The following is an 11,857-nucleotide window of genomic DNA, read 5'->3' on the forward strand; positions in this document are numbered from 1 at the left end:
TGCTGTCAATTAGAATGCTCTTTTAAAGTGAATCACGATTGTCTCTCCCCTATAAAGAAACCTTCTTTACTCTTTAAATAACATAAAACAGAAGTTTAATGAAAATCTAAGCTTGTTGAAAAACTCCAAAAAGCTTTAAATCTATGTGCTTTTATAAAGTACAAAGGAGTTTTAACCACAATAAACAAATTAGGTTCAGAGACGGTGATTTCCAAGAGAGGGGCATCGTGCAATGAACAGAGTAGAGGCTATAGAAGTGAGGAAGAAAGTCCTTGCCACTACACATGCTGAAAACACATGTTACCTCCAGGGGTGTAATAAACCATAGTCATAACATGAGAGAAGCCTTTCTCAAATGCAGTCTATTATATTTTTGGATGTGCTACAGAGAAATGTGAAGTTAGCATATAAGGAGATCTTTAAAATCATGTTGGGATTAGTTGTGTTTATTTATCAAGGCAAGCAGCTGCTCTGGTGAGCTCTTAAGGCCCCCTTTAGCCCCAGGATTTTCCTCTGCTATGCCTCTTTTTGTCTTCTCACTCTCTGTTTTGTGTTTTTGCATGTGTGCACCTGTGACCTTCTTGGTCCAGTGGGAAGAAGTCAGTGGCTACGATGAAAACCTAAACACCATCCGCACCTACCAGGTGTGCAATGTCTTCGAGCCCAATCAAAACAACTGGCTGCTCACCACCTTCATCAACCGGCGGGGAGCCCATCGCATCTACACAGAGATGCGCTTCACTGTGAGAGACTGCAGCAGCCTTCCCAATGTCCCAGGTTCCTGCAAGGAGACCTTCAACTTGTATTATTATGAGACTGACTCTGTCATTGCCACCAAGAAGTCGGCCTTCTGGTCTGAGGCCCCCTACCTCAAAGTAGACACCATTGCTGCAGATGAGAGCTTCTCCCAAGTGGACTTTGGAGGAAGGCTGATGAAGGTCAACACGGAAGTCAGGAGCTTTGGGCCTCTTACTCGGAATGGTTTTTACCTCGCTTTCCAAGATTATGGAGCCTGCATGTCTCTCCTTTCTGTCCGTGTCTTCTTCAAAAAATGTCCCAGCATTGTGCAAAATTTTGCAGTGTTTCCAGAGACCATGACAGGGGCAGAGAGCACATCTCTGGTGATTGCTCGAGGCACATGCATTCCCAATGCAGAGGAAGTGGATGTGCCTATTAAACTCTACTGCAACGGGGATGGGGAATGGATGGTACCCATTGGACGATGCACCTGCAAACCTGGCTATGAGCCTGAGAACAGCGTGGCCTGCAAGGGTAAGCTCTGGGGGTCTCTGCTTCCTGCCTACCTGGAACAGGCTGGTCTGCAAGGCTGTCCTGTCTCTAGCCTCTGGGTCATATAGGAACAGAAAGAGCCTACTGGCTAATTATGAAGCTCTGGAGAACCACCAACCCCAGTGCTAGGCCTGAGGGCTTTCCAGTTGGGCTCAACTAGATCGTGCATATTTATGCTGGCAAGAAGAAATGGGGCAAAGTCTAGCAAAAATAACTTCATAACAAGTTGGTTCTATATAGTTTTGAGTCTCTTGTTCCTCTCTTCTCTCTCTCCCACCTCTCTTTTCTATCTCTCTCTCTGCCTCTCTCATATGCACACAAAAACACACATGCCCAAGTTCAAGGGCATAGAGAATTTGAGTTGCCATGGATAATTCGCTCAAGAGTAATTGAGAAATGACTGAATTTGGAAAATATTTTAGTTTATTTCAGTCCAGCTCCCACAGCACTCAGTTTGGTACTGAACCCATATAGCTCATTAACTCAAAGCCCTCTGGCATGGCTTTCTTTCTTTAGGGGCTCAGTGCCAGACCCTGGAAGGAGATGAAGTGGTTGGAATGGGAGTGGGACTGTACCATGTATGGTATTAACTTTTGCTTCTGAACAACACAGAGTGATGCAGACCTTGCAGTTTGGGGGCATCAGGATTCTGTGTGCTCTCACTAGCCCTCCTCAACCCATGAGAGCTCATGTCCAACATGCAGCAGTGAGTGTGCTAACCCGGCTAGAGGCCAGTCTGCCCTGGGAGTGGACAGAAGGGTCTGGAGGCCCCACAGCTTATGTTTCACCTAAGTGCGTGGAAGCTGAACATGGAGGAAATCCAGGCTTGGGAAGGGAAGAATACTTTCCTGTGTTAAATTTTGCGTGTGACCTTCAAAGGTTCTGAATTGTTTAAGAGGAAAGCTTCCCGTATGGACCTCAGAAATGACCACCTCAACCCTTACATATCACTAGAGTTGCCCTCAGTCATTTGGGGTTTGAGAGCTGTATTACCTCCTCCTTCTTCTCCATCGTCAGCCTCTTGCCATCAGCGTTCACTGGTGTCATTCTGGCCCTGCCTATGCACCAGACCAGCTCACACCTATTTACTACTCTACCTACCTTGCTCTCCAGACACCTGCAGGTGAGGGCACAGGACCGCAATATCCATAGGCTCTGCAATCCTTTGGACTCAGCTAATTGCCTCGGCTGGAGCACTCATACAGCCTTTCTGAGGCCTGCTGAGAGCAGAGAGCTGTGCCTTTGTGTCTTTATTGGATTTCTTGATCATGGTACCCGTGATGGATGGTGTGGAAACAGAGGGGGGAGAGAGCCGGATCCAGTGATGAATCAACACAGGCAGTTTTAAAATCAGCCCAGCCTGGTCCCACAGTGTTCCTCTTTGTCCCTTTGGGTGGGAGAGGTGGGGCACCCTCTTTGGCATTTGTCAGAGTCTGAGTGGGGACCAAAGCACCAGGCTGAGTTCTTAAAGGTGCAGGTGCAGCCATTGCCAGGCATGTCGGCCTCAGCGCACAGGCGGGGTGATTTCTCTGGACTTCAAAGGGCTGCCACGCCACACTTGCTGGCTGCGCCCTCTCATTTTTCTCATTATATCCTGAGCAGAACGGCAGGAACCAGAGTAAGCATTGATTGGTTCTGATTTAATTGGGACTCTGGGAACAGGCTCTCATTTCTTCGGGCTAATTGGAACTTTTCTCTTTTGAGGGGTGCTGCTGTCCATGTTGCTAGTCAGTCACCTCCTGTGGCTGTCCTGGGAGGGCCTGTGGGGACAAATATGTAAATCCAAGTTGTTTCTTTCCATTCTCCCTTCCCAGCCCCAACCCCCTCCTGAGTTTTAGAAGACATTCCTAATCTTGAGCTATGGTGAATCTGGCTTCGTAAACCTTCCTAATGCCGCAGCCCTTTAATATAGTTCCCGTGGGTCTTGACCCACAGGTTGAGAACTGCTGCACTAGAGGGTGGAGGAAATGAAGATCCCATGCACCATCCCTTTGCCATTTCAGAGGCACAGACATTCACAATTTGGTGGCACTTCTGGGAGTGGAGAGTGGCAAGTCAGGGAGCAGCAAGGGTCCTGTGGCCCAGAAGCCTGTTTGAGCTCAGTGCACTGGAAGGGCAGAGAAGGCCCTTTCCTCATCTCAGAAACTTTGAGGGGCATCCCTGAAATCTTTGCCCTTGTTCTGCTGGCTGAGCAAGACCTCCTTGCCCAGAGTTCACGTACGGCTGCTCCAGGGAGGTCAGGGAGCCCTCAGGCATAGATGGTCATCTTGGGAGGCCTCTGCACCCTTAGGTGGGGGGGTGGGCAATGATGGTGGAGGAACTTGTGACTGGTCTTCATGGTGTTTTCATGGGAAGGTTTTCTCCCCATTTTGGGTGCTCATGCTGTACTGCCAGGTGGGGATCACAGACATTCACAGTAGTGTCGGGGCGGCCTATTTAGCACAGCCAATCCTCACGAGGCCAAGAGCATGGAGAATGGGGTATGCCCCCAGCAGCTACTCTCTGCAACAGCCCTGAGAACTGACACCCCTGAGGCTCACTTGTGGGAGCCTGAATAGTTCTGTGATGCTCATGTAGTGTCAATTTGATACATTTTATTTTCCGGTTACATGAAACTAGGACTTTGCAGGGTAGTGGAAAGAATATCCTTTTTGTTGCTGATTACATGTTGTGTTTCGAAAAGCACAGGCTTTCATGCTGGGCAGGAAATCATATTCTCTTGACTTTGACTTTGCTTCAGCTAATCCCTCTCCTGTCCGAGTGATAGTGACCAGTTTCCTGGTTGTGCAGGGGCATCTGGAGGCCATGTAGGCAGTCCAGCCTGTGAAGAGTGGTCTTGGCCTAGAGCTGCTCCTGCTGCAAGGAGGAGAGATGGGGGCGAGCAGAGGAGAGCAGAAGGATGTGCAGCACATGGCTTGTACATTTTCTCGAGGGCTTCTTGGCCTAAGGCCTTTTTCTGACTCTTCTTTTCTGCACACACAGGCTGCACCCATCAGGCAGAATCACCCAGGCCTGCTGACTCTGACTCATCATGTGTTTGTCTGTGAAATTACTGATTACTAGGAAAATGGCCCATCTACCCCCAACTTTAAGTTTTGTGCCCATAGAATAGTGGATTCCTGAGAAATCATAGTCCATGCCTCCTCCAAACCTTTCCCTGCCAAGGTTGACAGCTAAGCCAATTCTGTGTGCAGGTCCCATGTACCAGGGAGGCCAAGGTGGCACTTGGCAAACTTTCTCTCTGCTGTGGAGCCTAATATACACATTGGCTGAGCTTAGACTGTAGTGAAAATGGTGGGGCTGGGACTGACAGTTGTTAGGAGGAGCCTGGCAGGGCGGGCTGCCTGTCTGTCTGTAAGATGCTTGGGGACTACAGTATCCCATGTGAGTGTCCATTGAGGGTGGTCCCAACTGCTGTGACAGCCTCTGGGCAGCTAGATACTAGCTACAATACTGTGTTCATGGGACTTGGATCTGTTCTGCCTCTGAGCACTCTTTAAGGCAGGCGTCCTCAAACTATGGCCCGAGAGCCACATGTGGCCGGCCTAGGACGTTTATCCAGCCAGCCGAGTGTTTTTGCTGCTGCTGCCTGTCCTGCTTAGCAGCCGACTCTTCCCAGGGCCCTCAGTCTGGCTCTCCAACGGTCTGAGGGACAGTGAACTGGCCCCCTGTTTAAAAAGTCTGAGGACCCCTGCTTTAAGGGGTCAGCTTTTCCTCCTGGAACATAATCCTTGGAGTTTCTAGAGGGAGCTTCCTCATTAGCCATGGTGGAGACTCAGAAAATGGCCGTGCTATGCATACTGCAAATCTCTCTCTGCTGCTTCTCTTGCCTCTGCTCTTCACCAGGATGGCCTTAGCACACTACTGCAGAGGGCACACACCACGCTATGGTGTCGGTCATAGGGATGCGGTGTAGGGGATATGCCCAGGTGAAAGAGACTCAACCTAGAGAGGACTGGTTTTAGGCTCTGCAGTGAACTTGCTAGGTCATTTTAGGTAAGTCCCTTTCCACTGATAATCCTATCCTTTCTGTCTACTATTTTTCAGGGTATGTGAAAATCACGTAAGATAATGGATGTGAGAATATTTTATAAGCTGTGTAGTGCTATGCATTGTTAGGTGTCATTGTCCTTAGGCTCTGAATCACTTATTAAGGAAATGAGAATTTGAATGAAAGTGGCATGTGGTTCCCTCATCCAGAAACATAGTAGCAGGAGTCCTTAAAGCTCATCCATCACCTTCTTACACCTGCCCTGGCCCAGCTCTATGACTGTCAAGCAGTGAAAATAGCACATAGGGGTGAGCCACTGTCCCTCAACAGGTCAACTGGTCAGTTAACAAAGAGGCGTGGCTCACATGGCTTACCTTGAGTCAGGTGGTCTAGGCAGGTGGTCTTTGTGAACTGGAGGCACACACAGGGACAAAGGTTTTCAAGCCAACAATTATTGCCCCCTAGGCAGGCATGAGATCCCTCTTAGAAAGATGTTATAAAGTAACATCCCCAGCTGCCTCCTTCTGAGACTATGACAGGTAGGTCTGGCATGTGGCCCAGGTGAGTGGAGTTTTTGAAAGCCAAGGTCCCCAGGTATGAGCTGCAAATCAGGACTATATCCATGTGGCTGGAGTCTAGAAGAAAGGGGCCCCAAGGTAGACACTTAAGGTTTTGTTGGGCTTGTGAGATTTGAGACAGGTGGACCTCAGTGACCAAGAAGATGAAGGAGTCTGGGAGAGGAGACTGCAGAAGCAAGCTAGGGCTGGAGGAACCAAGCACAAGACCTGCAGGCAAATAGCAGAGCCTTGCTGAGAGGCTGGGGCTGAGGGAAGGCCATGAAGGGCAGCCCTGAGCAACCCAGAGTGTCACCATGACACCTCAGCTGATAGTTGGCCCTAAAGCATTCTGAAAAGGGAAGAGAGACAGAAAGATGAGGACAGACTCTCCAGGCATTACAAAAGAGAAACCTTCCCTGTAGCTGGCTAGCACAAGCCAGGTCACTTGGTACTGTTCTCAGAACACCAAGCATGCTGGTGGTGGCCACAGGAGCAAACCTGCAGGACAACCATTCCCTGCTCAGCCTGAAAATCAGGGCTGGGACTGAGGACGCTTTTCCTGGGGCTCTCAGGTCAGCTGTGACCACTTCAACTCTGGCAGGGCCTTCCCAACCTCTACAAAAGAACAGAGAAGTTCTCAATGCATCTGGCTCCCCTTTTGGTGTCCCTCTGTGAGCCAGGGCTGGTGAGGTGATCGCACTGACTGCCCTGGGCAGCATTCCAGGGCCCTCCTCCTGCCAGACCCTGGCCTGCCCTCTCCTGAAAGTTCTCCTCTCCTTCCTGGCTACTTCTCTACTCCTCCTCCCTCTCCAAGGGGGGGACCTTTTTCCTTGGTAATTTTCCACCTACATGTAAATTCCTTTATGCCTAGAAACCCAAGGGACATTTTGAACCTTTCACCAGTTTCTATGCCTTTGTCAACTTGAGCAGCTGAGATGAGCCACTTTATAAGCCTGGGGGAGTTGAAATGAAGAATCTGTAGGATTCGAAAGTGGAGAAAAATGGGTCTAATTTGGCTTCTCTTAGAAAAGAATGGTTTTCAGGGCCTGCTTCCATCTCCCTTAGGGCTGTTGTCCCAGCTCTGAGCCCCCCATTAGGCCGCTGACGTTAGCCACATCTGGGGGCACTGATGAGCCCTCCTTCTCGTCCTGTCTCATCAGCAGTTGGCTGGTGAGTGAGAAGAAAGCCACAGCCCAGACAGCCTCCCCTAAAACCCCAGGGAGAGCAGCTCTGCTCGGGGCCAGAGGACGCCAGGGTCATTAACACTGCAGCCCTGTAAGATGAGCTTTATAATAGGATTTCCCAACAGGCTGCTTCATTTAGAAACCTCTCGGGCTCCTCTGCTCCCTGTGGTGGCCCTGCCCACTGGCCTCCAGAGAGGGATCAGATGTAATTGGCTGGATGTAATGGACTGTGACACAGGCATGAGCAACAGTAAACAGAGCTGGAAGGATGCCCTTCTGCCCAGGGACCCCACCGTGCTGAGCTCCAGAGGCAGCAGGGGATGGCCAGGGGCAGCTCTGGGCCCCAAATCCTCAAGTGCTCTACCTCACTCCTTTTCTCTTTGAAACATAGGGGTAGAAGCACTCACATTTGACCAGTGTTGACCAAATAATCGTGACTCTCCCAGGCCAGGATCATCAAGAGCTACTGGTAATGATTTGGTAACATCCCATTCATGAGAACTGTCCAAGGTGGGAGTCCACATTTTACCCTGAACTTGGTTGCCCATAACTTAATACATATGTGGTATCAGAGATGACGACAGAGACACCATATGGTTATTACTGATGTGATAAAGGTAGTAGAAAAATCACTGCACCTGGAGTCCAGCGGATGCCCTGACGTGCCATTTTTTCACCCTCACTTTCCCATGAAGACCTATTGGACACTGCCCAAGTAGGTGGTGTAGGGGGTGCCGACACTATCTGTGCTATGCACCTCATTTGTCCACAGTGAGGGGCAGCCAGGGAGCATTCCTGGGCGCAGTCAAGAGAGCCATGGCTAGTTAATGTCAGCACTGGGGTAAGAACTCAGGTCTGGTGAGGCCACTGTCTGCCTCTGCTTCTGAGATTGGACCTTGTTGAAAATGACCATCCTTAAAAGACTAAACAAGTGTTTCTAGGAATATCAAACTTCTCCAGCTGTTCATCACAAAAACTGTCTCTGGTGTTTCTGTTGTTCCTTGTTTCTTCTTTTTCTGAGTCTGGTGGCTCTGCAGAGCTGTCCTCTGTGGTCACACATTTCTAAACTGCATACCCATGTGGGACTCCCTGTCAACTGTCACTGTCTTCCTAATAACCTCTCTAGGACCAGTACCATCTCTCCAGAGAGCCCTGACGTGTTAAGCTGCTCGTGAGCCATCCATATAGCTCGCACTATCCCAGAGGGCGACCCCACGTTCCCTGGGGAAGAACAAGGTCTGAGGCTTTACACAGAACAGCAGAGGGGAGGAGGTGTGGCTGTGGGCTGGAGGCCTGGCTGTGGCTCTCTGATCTGCATCAAGGGCTCCAGTGTGAACCTGTGAGGCCTGAATCCCAGCTAAGTCAGGACTGTTGTCAGACTTGTCCTCCCCTTTCTGTCCCCATCTCTCTTTAGGGTTGGACAGTCCCATCTGCAAAAGTTTATTACAAACATTGCACAGAATGCCTTGCATGGAGGCAGAAAACACCATTTTTTGGTTTGCAACACGAAGATGAAAAATTGTACTGAATCTTGCCTATATCAGAGTCTTTTGTTTCAGGGCTTAGGGAGCTCTGGTAGTCTGAGCTCTGTTTTCACTGCTTTTGGCCATTGACAAACCATGTTGGTAGTGTCCTAAGAGCAGGGTCTCAGGTCTTCCTCAGTGTAGTAGGGCAAAGAGGACTGGGGAGAGTCACTCTACGGCTGTTGCAAATGGTTTACACCTCAAACACTTGCAGGCCACCCGGGAGGAAGTCTTCTTTAGCCAGCATGGCTTTGACAGAGACACTGAGAGAGAGGCAAACTTGCTTGTCTCTAGGAGAAACGTCTCTGCCTTTAGGTGTCCTGGCTACACTCTCCTTGCAGACTCAGCTAAGATCTTGAGTACCAGTCACCTCATATGACAATTGAGTCCCCCTACATTTGTTTCAAGGGCCAGTTAACGATGCAGAGGAGGCAATCCTGGGGAGATGTGGTTTAGTATTGCAGGGGATGGCTGGATCAGTTTGGGTCCCGGAAGCCATCCACGTAGCAGATAGCATCTAACCTTCTGCCTGCTGCAGGATGCGTTTGAAGCTGCAGGTGTGTTTGGCTCACCCCCTGTGTATGCATGGCCAGGGAGGTCAGGAGGAAGTCAGCTCAGCTATAGCAGGCCCCTTGAGAGGCTGGTGAGAAGAAAAAGGCGCAGTAGAGAGCTTCCGGAAGCCTCTTAGAATCCCAGGACAGAAATTCAAGGCTTTTCAGTGAGTGTTGGTTCTACTTAATTAAAAGGACTGGACAGGGAAACAGGCTTTTTTGTTTCTGGCTTGTCACTGGCTTCTGTCTGGAGTAGCCCACTGGGGTCCTTGAAGCAGTACACATCCGAATCCGGACTGAGTCAGTCACAGGATATGCCCTGGGGGCCTGCTCTGACCATCTCCTTGCAGCTCTGGCCCTCCCATTCCTCATTTAAGTTAGATTTTATTCTTGAGGTCATGTGGGTTGGGTAGTCTCATGTGTTTTCTTTCTTTAGGTACTTGGGCACCTACTGGTGTGGGGCTCTTTATATTTATATACTAAGATTCAGCAATGTTATTTCTAAGAACTTGTCACATTCTTAGCTCTTAGAAAGTTCTTGCAGTGGCTTGAGGTTGCTGGGACGACAGCGACTCTGATGCTCTGGAGAACCCAGTGGAGATAGCCCCATCCAGCCACATAAAACCCCTAAGGACAGAGAGTTGGCTGTACTCTGTGACACTTAATTTGCTTTCCCAAAGTGGTCCCAGCCCACTTGTAGACAGTTCATCTCTGAACCCTTCTTTCTTAGAGTGGAACTTTTATAAAAATCTCCACCCCTCCAATTTTTCTTTTATGTTGTTATTAAGAATGTTTTGAACAGGTAATACATGTGAAAAATAAGTTTTCCCCCACTCTGGTTCCCACTAGGCTCTCCCACTCTAATAGTTTCTAATCTAATATTCTCTTGCAGTGAGAGCCTCGTGTGTGTACGTCTGACCCCCTGCATAGGGCATGCTGCAGAGAATCGAGCACGTTGTTCTCCCACACCTGCTCACTTAACAATGAAGGCTAATACTAGTTCACCTGTATTACGTGTAGTTCTGCCTCGCTCTTCCTAATATTTCATTGCATGGGTATACTTGATTTAATTGGTCCTTCATTTGTAATGTATACATTTGTGCTGTTTCCTGTTATTTTGTTTTTCTAAACAAAGTTTTAACACATCTCTTTGTATATTCCCCTTTGTGCTTCTGAGTAAGAATATTTGTGAGACAAATTCATTAATTAATTTATTCACTGAATATTTATTGAGGATTTTCTAGTGGCAAGCACTTTTTTAAGAATGCAGCAAATCCTCAGAAGTAAAATTGCTGAATCAGAATATATAAATTTTTAATTTTGATAGATGTTACCAGTCTGTCCTCCCCCTAAAGGTATTTTCTACCAATTTTTGCTCCCAGCAGCAGTGCCTGAGAGTTACTGTTTCCCATATCAAGATAATAAAATATCAATCATTTTTATCTTTGCCAACCTGATAGGTGAAAAATGGTATTCTGCTATAGTTCCAATCTGTATTTGTCTTGCTAGGAGAGGTGCTGAACTTTGCAAAGTTCCATAAATTGCTCCGTTCAGGAGCTGAACTGAAGCTTCGCGACAGAAGGCAGCATGACATTAGGTGCATCTGGGTGCTGCAGACAGTTGGCTCTGCTCCCTCCTGGTCTGGCCTCACTCTCCTGGGTACCACCCCCCCCCGCCCCCCGTCCTGCATCACAGCCTGTGTGTGCTCTTCACTCTTTGCCCAGCTCTAGTATCAGAACTTTTTGACATGTGCCTCCCACCTATGTTGGCTCTTCCTAGACTGTGATAGGTGAAATGTCTGCAGATGGGACAAGCACAAGAGCTTGGTGCAGGAGGACCCCTCCATTCATTGGTGCCTGGTTTGGGGGGGAACACACCTACCTCACTTTCCCTGCCTGTCGCCCTCCGCCCCTGGTCTGTTGTGGGGATCCTGCTCTGACCCATGCATCTCTCAGCCCTTACCCTTTGGCCCAGTCCCACCACCCCCTATTGTGTGCTTTAACTTTCTCAGATTTTCTTTGGGTCTTCAGCCTCAGCTTAATCTGGTGACACCGCCTCAGCTACCCCTCCTAGATCACCAGCCTCCTCTTCATTTATTCAGTACTAGCCCAATCTCACCACACCTGCCACCCGTCCCCCAGCAGCCTGGACTCAACCTCACCCACTTCCCTTACCATGTGTCTGCCCCCAACTAGGGAGCACACATCTCCCCACTTTCCCACCTTCCCACTCTGCTGCAGCCCAGGCCCTGCTTCTGCTGTGTGTTGGAGGGGTGGGTCTGCCTCAGTCTGGACTGCTGCAGGGCAGCAGTTGCTATGGGCATGTCTTTAGGTTTCATCCTTCTGCTCTGTGGCAGCCCTTTCTTTTGGGCCATGGACTCCTTACCTCTCTTATTTGCCTCGGTCTCTGTTTTCCCTCCCTTCATCTCCCCTCTTCTCCCTTCTAATCCCTTCTCCTGTCCGTCCGTCCATCCATCTTTCCTTCCTTCCCTCCCTCCCTCCCTCCCACCCTTCCTTCCTTCCTTAGTACTTTTCTTTTAAAGTAAATGTATGCAGGTTAACATGATTATATTCTACTCTTAGAAAGATTCACTTGTACCCTTATAAGATAAACCATAGAAGTGATTCCTCCAATCACCCTCCCTCCACCTATCTTCCCTCCCCTCCTCCTCCCCCTCCCCCTCCCCATATTCTTAGGCTATAATTAGGTTATAGCTTTCATATGAAAGCTATAAATTAGTTTCATAATAGGGCTTTGTACA

At 49.0% G+C, this 11,857-nt stretch overlaps 1 protein-coding gene across 1 annotated transcript in view; it reads left to right on the forward strand.

Annotated features, from left to right (window-relative positions):
- The window catches only part of EPHB1 (EPH receptor B1), a 411,740-nt gene that overhangs the window by 149,845 nt on the left and 250,038 nt on the right, over positions 1–11,857 (forward strand). The window contains exon 3 of the mRNA XM_003789410.2: positions 591–1,272. Within this exon, the coding sequence (XP_003789458.1) occupies positions 591–1,272 (682 nt within the window). The remainder of the gene's footprint in view (positions 1–590; positions 1,273–11,857) is intronic.

This window comes from Otolemur garnettii, unplaced genomic scaffold (genome assembly GCF_000181295.1).
Source record: "Otolemur garnettii isolate 467f Iridium unplaced genomic scaffold, OtoGar3 scaffold00032, whole genome shotgun sequence".
NCBI lineage: Eukaryota > Metazoa > Chordata > Mammalia > Primates > Galagidae > Otolemur > Otolemur garnettii.